The sequence below is a fragment of the Bos mutus genome, chromosome 4 (assembly GCF_027580195.1).
Source record: "Bos mutus isolate GX-2022 chromosome 4, NWIPB_WYAK_1.1, whole genome shotgun sequence".
Lineage (NCBI taxonomy): Eukaryota > Metazoa > Chordata > Mammalia > Artiodactyla > Bovidae > Bos > Bos mutus.
This window is the reverse complement of record NC_091620.1, coordinates 62,699,179-62,720,251: the sequence shown is the minus strand read 5'-3', so window position 1 is coordinate 62,720,251 and position 21,073 is coordinate 62,699,179. Positions and strand designations below refer to the sequence as shown.

The 21,073-nt window shown below is 39.3% G+C and overlaps 1 protein-coding gene across 2 annotated transcripts in view; it reads left to right on the top strand.

Annotated features, from left to right (window-relative positions):
- DOCK4 (dedicator of cytokinesis 4) overlaps nt 1-21,073 on the top strand; it is a 479,395-nt gene that overhangs the window by 250,422 nt on the left and 207,900 nt on the right. For both annotated transcript variants that reach the window (XM_070369554.1, XM_070369552.1), the window contains exons 9-12: nt 879-960; nt 1,719-1,779; nt 5,766-5,898; nt 10,245-10,333. In XM_070369554.1, coding sequence (XP_070225655.1) covers nt 879-960; nt 1,719-1,779; nt 5,766-5,898; nt 10,245-10,333 — 365 coding nt within the window. The remainder of the gene's footprint in view (nt 1-878; nt 961-1,718; nt 1,780-5,765; nt 5,899-10,244; nt 10,334-21,073) is intronic.

Genomic DNA, 21,073 nt, shown 5'->3' with positions numbered 1-21,073 from the left:
TCTCTGCTTGATCCCTAGACTGAAGGAAGCTACTGACCAAGGCTAGCCATTTGCTAATTTCACATTTTGGAGATTTTAGCTGTATGTTCTCTGCCTGAGGCAGCCAGCCATTTGATTCTATACTGGACACCAGGATATTAAAATTCAGAAGCTTGTGGTAGCTGGTACATTAATGTGGGGGGCAGAGGTGATACTCATTTTATTTTTTTTTTGATATAAATATTGTAACACATTACCTTGAAATGACTTGAATTAGTGGCTGATCAACAGCATTATTTGTATTTAAATCCAGGTGTTCCTGCAATTTGAATTGCAAGTTCTGCAGGCATTGTGAAGTCTTCTATTCCTTTGTGGACCAAAGAATATTTAGGTTTCACTACCTGGTCTCTCTTTTTGTGTTTTGGATTAGGTTTATAAGAGCATAAAATACTAAGCCTTCTAATGGATTGTTAGCACTCGGAATAATGTTCATGTATGATGTGAAGTAAATACTGTGACGCAAAGCATGAAAAATAATCTTAGGTACAAATACACAGAACATGTTAAGTCAGATTTTTTCCTTTTAGTGTCCTTGTTTCTACTTTTTAAAGTAATAGTGATGATTTCATGGATATGTAAACTTTCTAAAAGTTAATTTTTTTGTTTGTTTGCATATGTATGTTTTCTGCTTTTGCACATTCTGCCTTGCCAGCTTTGTCAGAAGTGAAGCAAATGTTTACTGTCTTGGGTACTCTTCTAATTTATATACACAGTTTTGATATCAGTGAAAAGCCTAAAAAATTTTGAGCTTAACCTTTAGGACAAAGAGCAGCTAGAAAGGTGACGAGTCCTTAAATATTAATTAATTCTAAAAATATTCAACTTCTTTTCTCTTGTAGCGAGAGATTTTTCTTGAGGCTAAATAGAAACGGGCTTCCCAAAGCCCCAGATAAACCAGAACGACACTGCTCTCTCTTCGTGGTAAGTGGATCTTGTTTTATCAAGGAGGCAGATTCTTTCTTAAGTACTTTATCTTATTTAAGAGACGTAAGTTATTATGAGAGAACATAGTAGATTTGCTGAAACTTTGTAAATAACACGTAAATAACACATAAATTACAGTGAAAGTGGTATGAAAGTTTTAGTTGCTCAGTGGTATCTGACTCTTTGCCCGTCAGGCTCCACTGTCCATGGGATTTCCTAGGCAAGAATACTAGAGTAGGTTGCCATTTGCTCCTCCAGGGGATCCTCCTGACACAAGGATCAAACCCGGATCTCCTGCATTGCAGGAGATTGTTTGCTGTCTGAGCCACCAGGGAAGAGTATAAATTACTGTGATGCCCTGAAATCTGAATGCCAGCTTTCACAATCACACCTTTGTCCCATCAGTGTGTATAAGAGCCTGTTCTTTATGGCTGAAGCCCAGTGTGACAGGGCTCAGAGTGGCACGTGGTATTTAGTATGTATTTAAGAAATATTTAAAGAATGAGTGAGCTAGAGACTGAAAAAAGAATGGGCTTTTCTTTTTTAAGTCTTATTTGACATCTGTAGGCTTACAGTAAAGTTGATCACAGTGGTATTTTTAGAACAGGATTTGAATTATGTGCTTCTGCTCCAAAAAATCCAAGAATGCTCATATTTGTCTTTCTTCTGTTATTTGTTAAAACAATGTGCTATCCCTTCAAGTGTTTCTGCCTAAAGGATGAGTTCTACAATGACCAGACTTTGTTTTTCGGTAGGATTTGGGGAGCAGCGAGCTCAGAAAGGACATCTACATCACTGTGCACATCATCCGAATCGGTAGGTGTGACACTTGGCATGATAGGAGCATGACGGGGAGAACTGCCCAGAGGCTTCTGTGTACTTGTGATTTATGTGCTGTCTGGGTCAAAAAGAAGTCCAAGCAAGATCTGAATCCCATATTCGCAGAATTTGGGATTCTGGTCTCCCCAGACTCTCACACCGCCATAAATAGAGTTTGTTCTCTCTCCATATAAGTCATTAGTTAGTTTGCTGCATTTCATTTAGTTTTATTGGACTTTCTAAAAATATTGGATTCATACACTTGGTATTTGTCTACTCAAATTCTAATTTCTGTTAACAGCATACATTAAACTTTTAGGAGCTGGATTTTCTACACATTTATGAAAACTTTACACCAACTGGCATTTCCCAAAGTGTGGAAGGCTGCAGAACATTATTACACAAGGTGCTATAAGAAAAAGGCTACGGAAAATTGAATGCTGTATATATATTTTTCACTTGTATAATTTCGTCAGCTTATTAAAGAGTCTTGAGAAATCCTACTGGGAAGAATAAAATTGCTTCTCTAACTTTGTTGACCCTAGCTCTCTCCAGATTTGATTTGACTGTGGAAACACTTATATAATGTTACACTTACTAACCTCTTGCAGAACACACTTTCAGTGTTCTATGATGCCCTTGCACATTAAAACCAAAATATGGTCACTAGGTTTACGCATGTAAGACCTCTAAAAGCAGGCATTTTATGGCAGAGGAAATACATGGTGGAACCTAAGTCATTTCTCTAGGAAAGCTAACCAACTGATACTGAGAACTGGCTTCTCCTTCCTCACTAACTGTTACACGACTTGCTGAGGAAAACTTCTGCAGAATAGTGATATCTCACCATGCAGTCCCGCATGGTGATTTTTTTTTTTTTAATGGTTTTTTATTTTATACACACGATGACCCCATTTTACATTGAGAGAGACTATAAAACGTTGTTTCAACAAAGATTTTCTAAGCATTTTTTTCCTCATAAAAGTCTGTTTTGAAAAACCCATTTAATTTTATCTTCTTTTCATATTTGAGGGGCAGTAGAAATAAATAAGTAAGTGAACTGTCTTTGGTTTTGTTTTAATTTTCTTTTTATACATGAGTATGGGGTGTAGAAATTGGAAAGAGTCTTTTAAAACTGGCAAAGTTGTAATGCGTGTTTCTGTTTGTTTATGAGATAGAGCCTCTGTCTGTGCCCAGGATGGCAGGGGTGCAGTTTATGGAATTCTTTGTGGTTTTTAAAAAATTTATTCAAATTTGTCACAGCAATTGTTAATGTAAAATGTGATTTTGGATATCTTCATGTAAACATGGATACAATTTGAACATAATCTTCTACAAATTTGAGATAAAAAGTAAACCACTCTAGCTTTCAGAACTTTTAGAAAAGTATCTACAGGCTTTTGGTGGTAGAAAATGATAACATGTCTTGCTTGCCTTGGCTGGGTATCTCTGTCCTTCACTCCCAGGATACAGCTGAGGAAACGACTGCATAGTATTACCCATCACAGGGCTGCCTTTCAAATACCTGGCATTTGATTAGTGGCTGTATATTTTACTAAGCTATTTATGATCATTAAGTCATCAGAATGAATGTTGAATCCTAAATTACCTACCTTCCTTCCCTAAGCTTTGATCGAATTAATTCTATATTGACATTACTGCAAAAACTTGCCTGATGATCAGTCCAATAATAATGAAGGTAAGAAACTCAGAAAAGTTAAGATTTAATCTGCTTCAGTGAAATAAAGGAGTGGAAGATCCTTGTCTATCAGGGGCAAGTAGAAGAATTATTCTAGAAAGAGTAAGAACTTTTTCTAGATTATTCCTTGTATAGACTTAATAAGAAAAGGGCACACTGACCTGCACTGGCTGCCGAGAGCTGGAGTAACAGTACCTGGCCTGGAATTTGAGGCCTCGTCTTTGATCGGAAAAAAGGGGAGGAAATAAAGATAAATAGTTTCACCACACTAGATTCATAAATAACTGCATGATTTCTATTTAGCAGTGATTGGTTCAACTTGCAATAAAACAGATAATGGCCATTCATAATTATAAAGGGCAGGCCTGAACAGAAATACTTATATTGCTTATTTATCAGCCCAACAAACTTAGTTGGTCTCTTACCACATTTGTTTATACCCACTACACAAGTTTTCATAATTTTAGGTATATTTATCCCTTTTTTATCATGAGCAATCATTATAGGCTTTCACCATGAAACAAAAGCATCTCATGTATTTTCTACCATAGGGAATACCCATTCCTCTTACCAGTATATTTGTAATTATTGAAACTATTTGCGTATTACCCAACCAGTAGCCCTAGCTATATAGCTAACAGCTAATATTACAGCTGGACACCTCCTAATTCATGTAATTGGAGGAACAACCTTTGCCCTAATAATTGTTAGTCCTACCACAGCCTTCATTACATTTATTGTCCTTGTTTTGCTTACTATTCTTGAATTCCCAGTAGTCAGGTTTACGTATTCACCCTGCTAATAAGCCTGTACCTACATGAGACCCTGTGCTGCCTGCATGTGCTCTCAGTTGTAGCTGACTCTGCAACCCCATGGACTGCAGCCCGCCAGGCTCCTCTGCCCATGGGAGTCTCCAGGCAAGAATACCGGAGTGGGTTGCCATTTCCTCCTCCTGGGGATCTTTCCGACCCAGGGATCGTACCCACACTTCTTGCGTCTCCTACATGAGCAGGTGAATTCTTTACCACTGTACCACCTGGAAAACCCTGTACCTATATGGTAATACCTAATGACTCTCCAAACCCATGCATGTCACATAGTAAACACCAGTCCCTGATCTCAGAGGAGTCCTCTCAACTCTTTTTATAGTGTTGAGTCTAGTACATGATTTCATTGTAAATCAGCACTCTTATTATCCTTAGGCCTGTTAATCAATATATTAGTAATATACCAATGAAAATGAAACATCATCCGAGAAAGTACATTTCAAGGCTGTCACACATTAATTATTCAAAAGGGAAAAATCCTTTTCATTATGTCGGAAGTCCTCTTCTTTTTTTTTTTCTGTGGTTTTTACCACCATTAAGTGGTATTCCAGCTTCTATTTATAAATATTACTCTGAAATTGATATATCAGAGGGGCAGTTTTCCTTTATTACTGAAGAATGAAAGCCAAATTGAATACTGCCATTCCTCTCTTTTTTTCTATTTAGCGTTGGATTTGGAAAGTACTAGAGCCATGCAGACATGCTGTAGCAGGACTTCAGTCAGATGGAAACAACGTGCAGATCTGTTCCCTAGCATCTGGAAACAGACTGGCAGACTTTTTTCATTATTTCTCCTCACGTTAGCTTGTTATGTTACAGCTCCAGTGTGCTTTTTGCTTTCAGTTTTCAAAATAACCTGTTGGTAATTAAATGCAACAATAAATTAAAACAGTATCTAAACCACAGATTTTGAAATGTCTAACAATTTAAACAAGTAGAAACCATGTCAGAGTTAAAAAAGGATCCCTGGAGATCTCAGCCTGCTTACTGAGCTGGGAAAGAACATGCTCATTTGCTCACCTGTGCTTACTTGCTATACTGTCAGGTAATCTCAAATCACTTCTTTTCAGAGGTGAAATGTTTGAAATCATTTTTTGAAATATGGAGAATCTTACAAGTAGAGAATGAAATAGGCACCCCTACTGCCTTTTTGGATGCGATTCTCCTGGGGTGCCTTCATGAATGCTTCGGGAAGGGTACCCACACCTGGGCTCAGCTTCAGTCTTCATGTTTTATAGGTAACAGCCAATGGCCAGAGTTTGCACTGCGTGCCCAAGGTCACACAACTATGGGGTCTGAGGGGAGAGTTCAGAATGGAGGCAACAGTTGCTCCAAATCTGTGTCTTTACCATCACCCATTACATTTCATATGGCTTATGTTAGAGCTGTATGTGTCTCGTCTTAAGCTGGATTAATCAAATGGCTCCTTGAACTAGGTGTGCTTTTTAATTGAACAGGTCGAATGGGGGCAGGAGAAAAAAAGAATGCCTGCAGTGTCCAGTACCGGCGACCCTTTGGCTGTGCAGTTCTTAGCATTGCTGACCTGCTGACTGGAGAGACGAAAGATGACCTCATCCTGAAAGTGTATATGTAAGGAGCTTGCACATGATGTGGGCTGGGGTGGGCATGGGGGTACATGGGGATCTTATGTGGTGAATCCTGCTTTCTGTGGGTAATGGAAGAGCCAGGGATGCACAGAGTTTAAGCCATTCCTCAAAAACTTAATCATCTCTAGGCCTACTACAATTGAGCCTACAAATCGTCATTTGCCTTTCAGAGGATTATGAAATTGAGAACCAAAAAGAATAGATAGCTTACCCACTGGGTGGACCATCCCCTGCATAGAATACCTCCCAAGAATTTAAAACCTTTTATATCTTTACCCTCGGAAAGTTCATTTGTTCTTGGAAAATGGAAATAGTTTTTAACATAAACTGATTATAATTAAGAAAAAGGAAGTTCAGATTGGGTGATTCCCCTCTTACTTTATATATTATTAGTTTATTATGTGGTGGTTTCGTCGCTAAGTCATATCTGATGCTTTGCAACCCCATGGACTATATTCCGCCAGGGTCCTCTGTCCATGAGATTTCCCAGGCAAAAATACTGGAGTGGGTTGCCATTTCCTCCTGCAGGGGATCTTCTTAAAGATGGAACCCAGGTCTCCTGCATAGCAGGAGGATTCTTTACTGACTGAGTCACCAGGGAAGCCCATTTGTGGGCTTCCCTATCAAAGCACCATAAACAAGGAGGCTTAAGCCACAGACATTTATGGTCTCACTGTAATGGAAGCCACAGTTCCCAGATCACAGTGTTGGCTATGCTGATTCTTTCTGAGAGCTGTGAGGGGGATTCTGTTCCCTGCTTCTCTCTCCTGGTTTCTGGTGTCCTGTAGATGCATGACCTGATGTATGCCTTCATCATACATGACTTTCTCCAGGTGTGTGTATCTGTTTCTGTAACCACATTTCCCCTTTTTATATGAGCCTAGTTAGTTATACTGGGTTAGGACCCACCCTAAACAGCCTAATTTTAACTTGATTATCTGTGTAAAAACCCTATTTCCAAATAAGATCCTCAGAACGTGGTTTATGCATCTTTTGAGGGTCAGTGGCAGCAGATACAGTTCAGTTTGAACATTCCACGAAGAAAATCCACTTAATGTACTCCACACCCTAAGTTTTTAAAAAGGCACATGGTTTTCGCTTGCCCTTCCCTGAGCACCTGCCCGCAGGTCTGACAATGGAGAGATGACACACGGTGCCATCCTCAGAGCAGATGCACTGGGAATGGGGGATCTGGGATCCGCATTCCTGATTTGAGGACCACACTGCTGACCTCCTCTGTGAGTGAGCTTGCTTTTGTTATCTGTTCCGGCTGTTGCAGCGTGTACCAATGTGGAGGGGACCCACGTGGCCCACTACCTGTGGGATATATACCTCAGGTTGCTTTTTGACAACAGCTGCAGGATTTCTTGGATTTATCCATCTTCTACCCAGAGGCCCTGGGACCTGCACCACATGTTTGCTAATCAGTTGACAAAGGTTCACTTATAGCCTGTGGTTTAGGACTAGAAACTCTCTTTGTCTCTTTTAAGAGTGATAAAATCTATGACCTTGATATTAAACTTGAAAACTTTTGGTGATACTACTGGGTAGTAAAGCATGCTACTCTTTTATCCCATCAGTTCAGTCGCTCAGCCGTGTCCGACTCTTTGCGACCCCATGAATCGCAGCACACCAGGCCTCCCTGTCCATTACCAACCCCCGGAGTTCACTCAAACTCATGTCCATCGAGTCAGAGATGCCTGCCAGTCCATGGTGGAGCGTAAATCCAGTATAATCCCCTTTCTAAATTTTACTGGTGATTGTGAAACATAGTTTAATTGCAACAGTACTAATGATAATAGCCACCATTTACTTTGTGCTTACTGTGTGCAAGGAACCATGTTAATAAGCACTTTGCATGTGTCATGTCACTTTATTTTCATGACAAACTCATGAAGCAGATGCTGTTGGCTTTGTTTTCCACATAAGGGGACAGAGAGGCTAAATAGCACCCCAAATCACCTAACTAATCAGAACAGGAACCAGCTGTGAAGTCAGGACTGCCTAACTCAGAACGTGAGCTCTCATGTTACGAGGTCGTATGTTTCAGGGTGTTATTTCACACCACCGTCTAGTGATGTGACAATGATGCTGTTAGGTGACCTTGCTTTTTAAGAAAAACTAAAATTTCTCACAAATGCAATCTCTTTGTTTCTTTGAGTGATCTTTCTAGGTATGCATAGGAAATGTTAGATTTATCTTGTCAGTGGGAAAACTGGGGGACCTGGAGTTCCTTGCATCCCTCTTGATTATGCAACCAGCCAAGGAAGACCCATGAATTCCAGTTCTGTGGGAGATACTCATTCTCCTGAAATTAAGTTGTACTGCTCTTTGTAGTTATTGTCTGTTTTTTCATAAATAGCAAATAAGGTTTGAGTTATTCTTGATGCAAGAGAGATCCCTTAAAAATTACAGATCAGCAATTTATGAATCCATTCCAGGATGAAAGCTAGGCAGTCAAAACAGTTATTGTAGATGAAAAAGAAGCTAGAGTTTATTAAAACATTTTAGAGGAGTGACTGTTAGAAACAATTTGGAAGAAATTTCTATTTGTTAAGGGTACCAAATCCTTAGACCAAACTGGAACTGAAACAGAGAATAGCAAGAAATACCTTGTCTGAGCCTGGAAGATACTTCAGTCACATACTTTAGGAGCTTTTATTTTATTTGGAGTTTTGTAGATTAAAAGCATGAATTCTAGAGTCCCTTAACTATTTAATAGGAAGCAAGCTATCTTTCTTCCTTCCCCACTGAGCTGAACTAAGAAAACTAGGAGCAGGGGCTACTAAGTGGTAATTTGGTATCTTACAGCTGGACAAGTGGAATGGTTTTATTTCACCTTAATTTTCCAGCCTTCTCAGTGTCAGTGTGGAGAAGGCAATGGCACCCCACTCCAGTACTCCTGCCTGGAAAATCCCATGGACGGAGGAGCCTGGTAGGCTGCAGTCCATGGGGTTGCTAAGAGTCGGACACGACTGAGCGACTTCACTTTCACTTTTTACTTTCATGCATTGGAGAAGGAAATGGCAACCCACTCCAGTGTTCTTGCCTGGAGAATCCCAGAGACAGGTGGGCTGCCGTCTGTGGGGTCGCACAGAGTCGGACACGACTGAAGCGACTTAGCAGCAGTAGCAGCAGCAGCAGTGTCAGTGCTCTTATTTGCTATCCTACCATTAACTGGTTCAAAAATAACCTCCATCCAGTTCATCCTGGAAAAGCTTATGGCAGTGAAATAAATAAATATGTAAGCGCATTGTGAATTATTGGCTACAGATGAGATCACAAGGAGGAAGTCACTATAGGGTGGAATATTTTGATTGATAGTTATAGAATCTTTGATTGTCAGGACCCTTGGGAGGGAGCCTTTGTTGCTAGTGAAAGATAGTAGTGAATTTACAAATGCATTCAGATGAGGGAGGGTCTCCCTCGCCTAACTGGGGCAGTCTCAGCAGTAAGAATAGAGCAGACCCAGATATTAACAAATCATCAGGAGTAACAGTCAGAGGGATATCCATTCAGTCATTCATGTAGCCAGTATTTTCTTTAAGCACCTACAGTGTTCAAAGTACTGAGGGGAACACAGGTATCTACCAGTCCCAGATCCAGTTCTCAAGAATCTTCAGAGTCTCCTAGGTGAACTCAAGCATGAGCTGGTGAAAGACAAGAGCTGAAAGACTAAGGTACAGACGGCTGTCAGAGTGAGAGATGGAGAAACGCCTTTTGGCCTAGAAGTAGAAAGTCTGGAAGAGTTACCTTAATTACCCTTCAGTAAATCCCACCAGGTTTTTGCCAGTGCAAGTTGTGTTAACCTCAGTTGCATTTTGATGCTAGCCAACTTGGTCATGATATAATAGATGGAGATTCAATAACGAGAAATAACATTTACTGAGCATTTACTTTATGCAGGGATTATCCTAAACCCAAGCTTGTTCAGTGTTCTAGTATATTACCCCTATTTCACAAACGAACAGATCAAGGCACAGAATAGGTAACTCACCCAAAGAACATAGCTCAGTTAATAGTGAGGATCCAAATCCAGGGAGTCAGGATCTTAGCCTGTACTTCCTTCCACTGCATGCATTGTTCTCTGAGCTTCTCATAACCTGAATTGTTCATCTCAGCCACTTCATGAAGTAGTTGGTCATGCATTACCAGATACGGTCATTCCTGCCTATCTTGGGGCAGCTAAGCCAAGCCATGTTCTCTGTGTTGAGAACTGCAGGGAGGTTTAAGGAAGTACATTATAGTGGTTATATGAAAAGGGGCAGGTGTGTAGGAAAGTCATCTCATGCGTCATCAAAGCTTAACAGAGTGGCCATGATTTCACAGGTGTAATACAGAGAGTGAGTGGTACCAAATCCACGAGAATATCATCAAGAAGTTGAATGCACGTTATAATTTGACTGGCTCCAATGCAGGTGAGTATATGGGTCTGTCTGACTCCCTACACTTTTCATTTCGGTTGCTTTATTTGTCTGTAAAGAAGAAAATTTTCAGCCCTTTGTTTTTCTCTCTACTCACTCCGTAAAAGTGCTCGGTCAAAATGCTGGTATGTTTCCTTATTCTATGATAGGTTTATAGCTATAACTCTAAAAGATATATTCTTTTCTGGTTTGAGTCAAGGTAGAGTATCTGAGTTTTTTCTCTAGTCTTGGGATCTCCAGGTTGTTGCTGATTGCTGAAAACCAAATGACAAATATGCCTCGGTTCATGACAGTTGTGTGGAATGGGTTTGATGAACAGAAATTTTTGTCAATAAGGTCCAAGAAAAACATGCTTCTCTGCCTATAGCTGTAGTATTATATAGAGAAAAGCATATACATGCCATCTGGCAGGAACTGTAATATAATATAGCATTATAAAGTATACATAATACAAGTAGTTTAAATCACTGAGTGGTTTAAATCACTCAGTTGTGTCCGACTCTTTGAGACCCCATGGACTGTACAGTTCATGGAATTCTCCAGCCCAGAATACTGAAGTGGGTAACGTTTACTTTCTCCAGGGGATCTTCCCAATCCAGGAGTCGAACCAGGGTCTCCTGCATCTCAGGCAGGTTCTTTACCAGCTGAGCTACCAGAGAAGCACATATCAGGTGGCGCATACTCTTACACTAGTAATATACTAGACTTACACTATAGCATATGTAGGTTGTATAATATATTGAATGACATCTTTAAGTTTGATCAGTTATACAAAAACATGGTGAATATTATTCCTGTCCCACCTTCAAACCCACGTTGAAGCAGCATAAGCTATGAAGTTGTGTGCTTTAATTAAAGAAACTTCTAAATCAACTGGTATTTGAACTGAATGCATTGCTTTTTATGGCTGATCTTTAAAGTACCCTGAATATAGATGGTTGTGTTATAGTCCAACTTGCCTGGCAATTAAAACAATCTGAATTTAAATTTAGACCACCTTTTCTTCAGACCTGTGTACATTTCACCAGGCCAAGTGAAAATGTTAGTCACTCAGTCGTGTCCAATTCTTTGTGATCCCATGGACTGTAGCCCACCAGGCTCCTGTGTCCATGAAATTGTCCAGTCAAGATTACTAGAGTGGGTTGCCATTCCCTTCTCCAAGGGATCATCCTGATCCCGGGATCAAACATAGGTCTCTCGCACTGCAGGCAGATTCTACTGTTGCTCAGACAATAAAGAATCTGTCTACAGTGCAGGAGACCCTGCAGGGCTTGATCCCTGGGTCGGGAAGATCCCTTGGGGAAGGGAACGGTTACCCACTGCAGTATTCTTGCCTGGAGAATCCCATGAACAGAGGACCCTTTGCATATGACGATCCCACATCACCAGCCCAAAACAACCCACAAAGTAACTGCAGACAGAATCTCTGTGGTTTGGTCACTTGAGAGCCATAAATATTCACAGCTCATTCATGTGGCAGCACTTTAGGCTGTAATGAATGGTGAGGTCAGTTTTCTCTTCAGTTTCCCAAGAGCAAAGGAGGGAACTTGGCTTCCTTTGATCCACACAAAATCCTCCATCTACCACTGAATAAAGAAAATACTTGCACTTGCTATTAAAGGTAGAGTCTCTGAAGGACCAGGAGATTTTAGTAGTGAATATAACTTGAAATAAGAAGAATACCTCAGAAACTGCTGTGTACACTTGTCTTCAATTTTTCTGTGAAAGAATTGAAATAGCATTTATTGTATAAAGACCAAGCGATTTATTTTAAATATACTTTCAGTAAGATGGTAGGCCTAGTGTTTTTTTAAAACTTTTCTTGCCAAATTCATTGACAAACTTCTAACCAAATTCATTACTTGTGACAGACTTTTTGGTATTTCTTGATGCCATGGATTATTTTTTATCATTAAATATATTTTGTACCTGTGCTGTCCACCTTGATAGGTACTAGCCACCTGGGGCTATTGAGCCTTAGACATGAGGCTGGTGTAGCACTGGGATTGAAGTGTGAGCATGCATGCTCAGTTGTGTCTGACTCTTGGCGACCCTATGGACTGTAGCCCGCCAGGCTCCTGTGTCCATGAGATTTTTGCAGCAAGAATACTGGATTGGGTTGCCATTTCCTTCTCCAGGGGATCTTCCTGACCCAGGGATTGAACCCGTGTCTCCTGGGTCTCCTGCACTGCATGCGGTTTCTTTACTGCTGAGCCACTGGGGATGTCATTAAAGTGTGTAGTGCTTGTAAAATACATACTTGATTTTGAAGACTTGATACATATATAATGAATATGAAACAGCCCTTTAATAATTTTTATATTGATTATATGTTCAAAGGTAACATTGTGGATATATTGGTCTAAACATAATATATTACAAAAGTTAATTTTGTTTCTATTTTTTAAGTGGTTACTAGCCCCATAGGTGGCTCATATCATAGTTCTATTAGGCAGTGCTGCTCTAGACTGGATTTAAAGAATTTCCTTTTTGAGCTCTTTTGATGCCTCACATTCATTATGCCTTACTCCTTTGCTTCTGCCCACTAACTTTGGGTGGAGAAGTTTGTAGCCATTGTGTATCTTTTTCTTTCTCTCCCAGAGTCCCATTACTTTTAATTTGCTTGCATTTGCCTCCTATGTGAATAAATAAATATAAAACTAACCCTGACCTGATTTTTCTCATGTAGTCCCTTCCCTCCTTACCATCACAGATGCAGTGTTGACTAAGCAAAGTGTGTTCATCTGTTCCAATATACTTGTTTCCAAACTCCTTGTCAACTCCCAGGTCTTTGCTCTTTGCAGTGTGCCTTACAATTCTTCTGTTGTTGGAGCCTTTGAGTTTATCATTGTCCTGACTGAAGTGATGCTCAGTGGGTGTTACCTGTTGTGTTTACATCCATTGCACAGAAATGAAAAACTACTTGTTGCATCTTTTGAAAGAGTAAAAGAAACCATTTTACCATACAACCCTGCCTAGCAGGGTTTCTCTGCTTTGGCAGAATCAATCCTGCATTTTGCTGCCTGTCTTGATGCTGAGATTCCTAGATAGCTGAATATATACTCTTCAGGCTTGGCTTTTGCTGCCAAGCCCTGCCTGCTCTCCTATCCTTACAGCCCACTCCTCTCCTTCCCCCTCCTTTCAAGCCTGAGTCCCAGCCAGCTGCACCCAGCCAGCATCAACTCGCCTTCTATTCCTTTGGTCTCCTTCTGGTCCCTTCTAGCTCTCTCACAGCAAAGGCAAACCCAGCCCTAAGCCTTGTCACGCCAAAAGACTGCTGCAGAGAGAAAAAGCTCAGACAGACACTTTTAAAAATTAGTAAATGAACTCTTTACTCTTTCTTTCCATTTAAGTTTCCACTCTTCTTGGAGAGTGGAACATTGTTCTATTGTCACCTGTCTTGAGGGAAGGCAATTATAAAAATAATGGATAAAGTTTTAGGAGCTGTTTGGCTTTATTATTGAAAGGGAGGCATCTGATAGCGTACTTAAGGGGGAAACAAGAGTATAGAAAATTGAAGTTGGAAATTGGGATGCCTCATGATTAAATTATCACAGTGAAATGTTGACTTTTTCTCCTTGGACCATGGAGTAGTTGATTAAATGGAAGCAGTGCAGTCAAATGTTTTCAAGAGAATTAAATTCACTCAACAAAATGTTGTTTTAGTCCCTGCTTTCCTCCTGCTGTTCCTTGGTCATTATACTAAAAAGAGAAAAAAAGAATAACTTTGAAATTAGTTTTAGAATCAAATTCTACCACCTAATTTTCAGGCCTTTTATGCTTCATTGATGTGCTTCTATCTTTTGGAGTTGTAATCTTGTCTATTTAATAGGTAAAAGGAGTTGTCTAGATAACTGAGTTTTTTCTCCCCCTCTAACCTAAGACCTGTGTTGCTAAGGTACATTAACTACTATCTTTATTGGGTTTAGAAACTGGAAGAAAATTTCAGGTGATCCATTTAACTTTAAAGGTAAAAATATAATTGAATTAACCTGTCTGTATGGTTAGATTTAGTTCATTGCAGTAATTCAAAATTTCCAAAGTTGTCCTCTGTGAGAATTTTTAAATCCAAAAATCATATTGTGAGAATTTGAACTTCTAAAAATAGTCATTAGAATTAGCCTGGTTGAAGTTGGTTGAGCAAATGGTTATTATTAATGTCACCTCTGATAGACATTAGCAGTTGAATTCTAGGAATGTGAAATAAGACTGAGCCAATATGATTTCCTGAGACACATTCAGTTCTATTATTTGAAATAACTTGTGTAAAAATCCTTGGCTCCTGTTCAGTATGTCCTAAGAGAAAATTCAGAATACTTTAATATTATCTATGTGTTTATGAAATCCTATTTCCTGTAGTTTGTACATGTAACTTACAACTAGAAGAAATCATATTTGCTAATCAGGTCAGTTTTACAATCTGCTTTTTGTCTTAGCCAGATGAGCACTGTGATTGCATTCCTGCCAGTTATACATTTTAACCCCCACAGAAGGTGAGACTCCTTCAGAATTACCTAGATAAGAAGCCCACTTACTTGTACAAGGAGGGCACTTTAATTCTGTGCAGGAAGTAAATGGTGTTCTTCATTTAACTGAGGTGAAAGGAGGCTTTTGAGAGAGTTAGACTGTATTTGGGGGAGTTGAGCATCCTGTCCTCACATAGACAGGTAGTTGTTTAATTCAATAGAATTGAACTGGTGTAATTCTTAAAGATTGTGTCAGTACTCCTGACTTTTGAACACTGCACTTAGAAACTTTACTTTCTAATATTGTTAAAAGAAAACTGGTACTCATTGGCACCACCTATTGGCTAGACATATAGTATATGGCCTTTTGGCTCACTTCTGGAATTTCCTAATTATTAAACGAAGGCACCCCTGGTGGCTCCGGGGTAAAAGAATTTGCCTGTAATGCAGGAGATTCGAGAGACCTAGGTTCAATCCCTGGGTCTAAAAGATCCCTTGGAGGAGGAAATGGCAACCCACTCCGCTATTCTTTCTGGGAATATTCCATGGGTAGAGGAGCCTGGCAGGATACAGTCCCTAAGTTCACAGAGAGTCAGACATTATTGAGCTCACACACACAATTATTAAATCATGCTTTATTTTTATTCTTTTTGAGTTTTTAGCTTTGAAATAATTTTACTTTCAGAAAAGTTTTAAGAATAGTGCAACAAATATGTAACTTCTCAAAGTTTAACATTTCACGATATTTGCATTATCCTTCTCTCGCTTTACTTCTCGCCACACACGCACACACACACACAGGCACTTTATTAGTATATATATATATATATTTGTGTGTTATATATATATATATTTGTGTGTTATATATATATATATATATTTGTGTGTCTCTTATATAGACTCTCTCTATAGATAGTAATTTACTATTACTGAATTGGTGTAATTCTTAAGGATTGAATTAATGCCCCTGATGTTTATACATACACACATATACATGTATATGTACATGCATATATATCACACTTACATATGTTTTTTCCCACCTGAACTGTTTCAGAACAAATTATAGGAATTGTTCCTCTTTATCTCTACTTACGCAGAACATGGCAACATAACCACAGTACAGTAATCAAAATCAGAAAGTGAACATTGATACAATAGTCTTACCTAATCTGTAGATCTTATTCAGATTTTGACAATTTTCTCAATGTCCTTTATAACAAAAGGAACTCAGGCTGTATTGCATGCAGGTGTCATATCTTTTTAGTTTCCTTTAAGCTATTTTCTTTTCATGACAGTGAAGAAAAAAGATAGAGTTCAAAATATATTAAAATATGCTTCTCTGGTGGCTTAGTTGGTAAAGAGTCTGCCTGCAGTGCAGGATGCCTGTCAGGAAGATCCCCTGGAGAAGGGTATGGCAACCCACTCCAGTATTCTTGCCTGGAGAATCCCATGGATAGAGGAGCCTGGCGGACTACAGTCCATGGGGTCACAGGAGTAGGACATGACTTAGTGACCAAACCTACCTACTGAAGGTATTTGTAAAACTTCATGTAGTACTTAGAAAAAACACAAACACAAACTCAAATTATAAGGTAATGGAAGTAGTGATTAGAGCCTTGTTTTATTCTCTAAATTATTTATATTTTGCCAATTTAGATATTTCTGTTCAGTCACTCAGTCATGTCCAAATTTGCAACCCCATGAACTGCAGCATGCCAGGCTTCCCTGTCCTTCTCTATTTTCTAGAGTTTGCTTAAACTCATGTCCATTGAATCAATGATGCCATCCAACCATCTTACCTTCTATACTGCATAGGAAAAAATACACAACATAGAAAAAAATGTAGTTTATAACAAGTATTTCAATAAATTAAATACATCAGATATTACATACACTCATTTATGCCATGCTCTATATATACTTTTAAAAAGTTGTTTTTAGCCAGTGGCTTACTGTGTGCTTTGAAAAAATTATTACAAATAAGTAGTAATAGTTACAATAGAAAGCAGATAAACAACCTTTTATCCATTAACCTAATCCTCAGTGTTTGCCTTTAAAAATAAGTATGGAAACTTTAAGGTGAAAGTTCTTGGTTAAATGTTAATTCCCCCTGAATCGTCTCATCCACTCCTACAATTATAGCTTCCACTATATGCCAATGGTCTTTGTCTTTCATTTCTGGTCAATACATTTCTTTTCTGGTTAAGACTTGATGAAACTGAACAATTCCAGATGTTGCTTATATGCCTTAGTTTGACATTCCATGACTTATTATGTGTTACTTCAATCATATTTTCTCAATAACTGTTAGCCATGGGCTAACCACTTCTTTAAGAAAAACATAAAAGCCTGCCCAGTACTTGGAAATAGCAGATCTGTGGGCTAGCAGTTAAAATCAAGGTTTTGTACCCTTACTTCTCATACCTTTTACCTGTTAGGAAGTCAGCATCCCAATGGATAGTGTTACTATGCAGATATATCAGGGTGATGGTTTTCTGAAGGTCAGCCTGTTGTTCCTCCTCCTTTAGAGTTGCATCCTTTACGACTTAAATCCTGGAGAAGGAAATGGCTACCCACTCCAGTATTCTTGCCTGGAGAATCCAATGGACAGAGGAGCCTGGTGGGCTGCAGTCCACGGGTTCACAAAGAGTCAGACACAACTGAGCGACTAACACACACACACCAGACTTAAGATATGTCAACAATAACCCTGTGTACGAGACAGCAAAAGAGACACTGATGTATAGAACAGTCTTATGGACTCTGTGGGAGAGGGAGAGGGTGGGAAGATTTGGGAGAATGGCATTGAAATATGTAAAATAACATGTATGAAACGAGATGCCAGTCCAGGTTCGATGCATAATACTGGATGCTTGGGGCTAGAGTACTGGGACGACCCAGAGGGATGGTATGGGGAGGGAGGAGGGAGGAGGGTTCAGGATGGGGAACACATGTATACCTGTGATGGATTCATTTTGATATTTGGCAAAACTAATACAATTATGTAAAGTTTAAAAATAAAATAAAATTAAAAAAAATTAATTCATAGTAATCTAAAAGAGAAATGATGTTGTATGGCAGAAACAAGTACAATATTGTAAAATAATGATCTTCTAATTAATAATAAATTAAAGAAACAGACTATGTCATACTACCAAAAAAATGGAAAATTTTCTTTGGGCAGCCTGAGAATTGTAACCCAGGAGACCATCTCTCATAGAACTCTGAGACCTGTCTGAAGAAGTAAAGGTTGGGGGATGGAGGGAACAGTGTACATGTGATCTAGACAAAGGGGTATATGCAATCAAACATCTTGGTAGAAGGTTACTGCCACTCTTGAGGTACAGATACCTTAGTTATTGGTGCTTTTCTAAGTATGGGAAGATGCAGGAAACTGGGTTCATAAAATTTTCTCCTGAAAATAATCTGTGAGGACCAGTTCTGCCAGTCTTCCCCGAGCACAAGTACCTCATCCTGATCTTTGCCCTGTACTGTAAGTCAAGAGTTGCAGTGACTTGATTCTTATGTAACTGGATGATGGGCACCATGCTTTATTTTTTTCCCTTTCAGTCTTAATTTTGAGCAAGGTTTTGGAGGCATTTTATGACCAATTTGTCCTACTGAGCTAGGAATGCTCATTCCCAGGACAGGCAAGGCCTTTGTTATTGGGCCACTCAGTGTGCTATTTCTGGATAAGTCCTGTTCACAGTAACCAAAACTTCTCAGCCACCTGCCTTATTACTCTCTTATGGTCTAGGGAATGGTTCCTTCTGGTTGCTTGTTCTGGTATCTAGATTATACTCTTAAAATCATTGGTCTTAATGGGACTATATATTTGGTCAGTTGTTTCAAGTCTCCTAATTATTAGCTCAGTCATCCACTTGGTGATCAAGAAATAATAATCTTGTAAAATAGGGAAAATACAAGTTGTATGTGTGCTCAGTCACTTCAGTCACGTCTGACTTTGCAACCCTATGGACTGTAGTCCGCCGGGCTCCTCTGTCCATGGGATTCTCCAGGCAAGAATACAGGAGTGGGTTGCCATGCCCTCCTCCAGGGGTTCTTCCCAACTCAGGGATTGAGCCCTAGTCTCCTGTGTCTCCTGCATTGCAGGCAGATTCTTTACCCACTGAGCTACCTGGGAGGCCCAACAAGTAGTATAGCTAGTAACATTAATCAGGTCATGAGTATTTACACTAAGAATTTCAATTAGGTTCAGCCCAGATTATCTGAGTGGTCTGCTCTGCACCAGTTGCTGTTTTTAAAAGAAATGGTATATTGGCACTGTACATAAAGTTGACATATAAGGTGAGTGGTTGGTACCTTACAGGATTAAGAAGGATTACAGGATTAAGAATGTTATCTTCCAAGGAGTTACATGACTGGCACCGCAAGAAGAAAAACTGATCTAATTTATGGTTGATCAGGTGTTTCTGCCATTGGGGAGGTCTGATTAATACATTATAATGCAGATGCACAAGGCACGCAGGAGGGGAGAAAGGCCCAAAAAGGCAGAGAAAAATTTTATGTTTAAAATTTTCTTGTCTTGCCTTGAAATATGAATTTTTATTTCATCAGACAGTTTATACCTATTGCTGTTAGCTTCCTTATTCACAAATTGAATAATACAAGCTGAAAGTCAGAAATCAAGATATGACCCTTTAGAAAGTGGAGTGATTTTTTTTTTTTATTGTTTACTTTATATGGCTTTGAAAGTGCATCTGAAAGAGGAGATTTGAGCTTTGCAGCATTAAAGACATAAGTGTCCAGTTTTCAGTATGGAAACATTAAAGAATATGTGTCCTTCGGGTAATGTGACCTTGCTGGTGGGAGGCTTTTAGCAGCTCAGCGTCCTCAATCATGCAGTGAACACACATTTCAGAGGGCCTGCAGTGCTGTCATGGCTGCCATTTTAATTCTTCATCTAACCTTGTCCAAGCTATGGTTTATCCAGTAGTCCTGTATGGATGTGAGAGTTGGACTATAAAGAAAGCTGAATGCCAAAGAATTGATGCTTTTGAACTGTGGTGTTGGAGAAGACTCTTGAGAGTCCCTTGAACTGCAAGGAGACACAACCAATCCATCCTAAAGGAAATCAGTCCTGAATATTCATTGGAAGGACTGATGCTGAGGCTGAAACTCCAATACTTTGGCCACCTCATGCGAAGAACTGACTCATTTGAAAAGACCCTGATGCTGGGAAAGATTGAAGGCAGGAGGAGAAGGGGGCGACAGAGGATGCGATGGTTGGATGGCATCACCGACTCAATGGACATGAGTTTGAGTTAACTTCAGGAGTTGGCGATGGACAGGGAGGCCTGGCGTGCTGCAGTCCACGGGGTCGCAAAGTCAGACATGACTGAGCGACTGAACTGAACTGAACTGAACCTGGTCCATTTCTACACTCTAATCTCCTCCTAATGCTTCTTGGTTTTCCTCAGCTGACTCACTTTCCAACAGTGTTGTCTCACTGGACACGATTCCTAGCAGACATTTGGCTTCCTTTCTTCCCTATGTTCCAGAGGCCCTGAGATTCTGTGGCTGACTTTGCTGTGTGAACACCTCGCCGGATCCTGTCAGGGTTTTACTGCTTGATGCAACCAGGATGTATCCCTGAAAGTTATGCTTCTGGTGTTTTATTTTAAAAGTTACTAACTTATAGACACAACATAGAATACTGTAGGATCGAAAGCAAAACTCAGATGATGGATTTTGTAAATCAAGCACAAAGAAGGGAACAGAAGTGAAAATTCTTGCTCTGATAATAATGAGGGCTTAGGATTTCAGAAATTAATAGATTTTACTGAAGGTGAATTTATGGAAGGATCTAATGATAATCACCTTTAGGAAGTTTTTCTGACACCAGATGATGTTAGTAATTATCATTCATGTTGAGAAATCCTGACAATTAGGTTTTACCCTTTGGCCCCTGCCTACCAAACACAAAGTATGCAAGTACTGTCAAGAAATAATGTTTTCAGAGTCTTGCCCCAGAATGGCAGCATAAGGCGCTGCATGGACTCACTCCAAACTATAACTAGTAATAATCATATTTTTAAAAAAGCATTAAAGTCTGAAAATTTTCTTGAGCACATACAGCAAATGAAGAAATACTTACTGAAGAATAAAATTTAATACTTAATTTTAAAAAGTAAAACAAAAGTAAACAAATGGGACATAATTAAACTTAAAAGCTTTTACAAACAAAGGAAACTATAAACAAGATGAAAACCCTCAGAATATGAGAAAATACTTTTAAATGAAG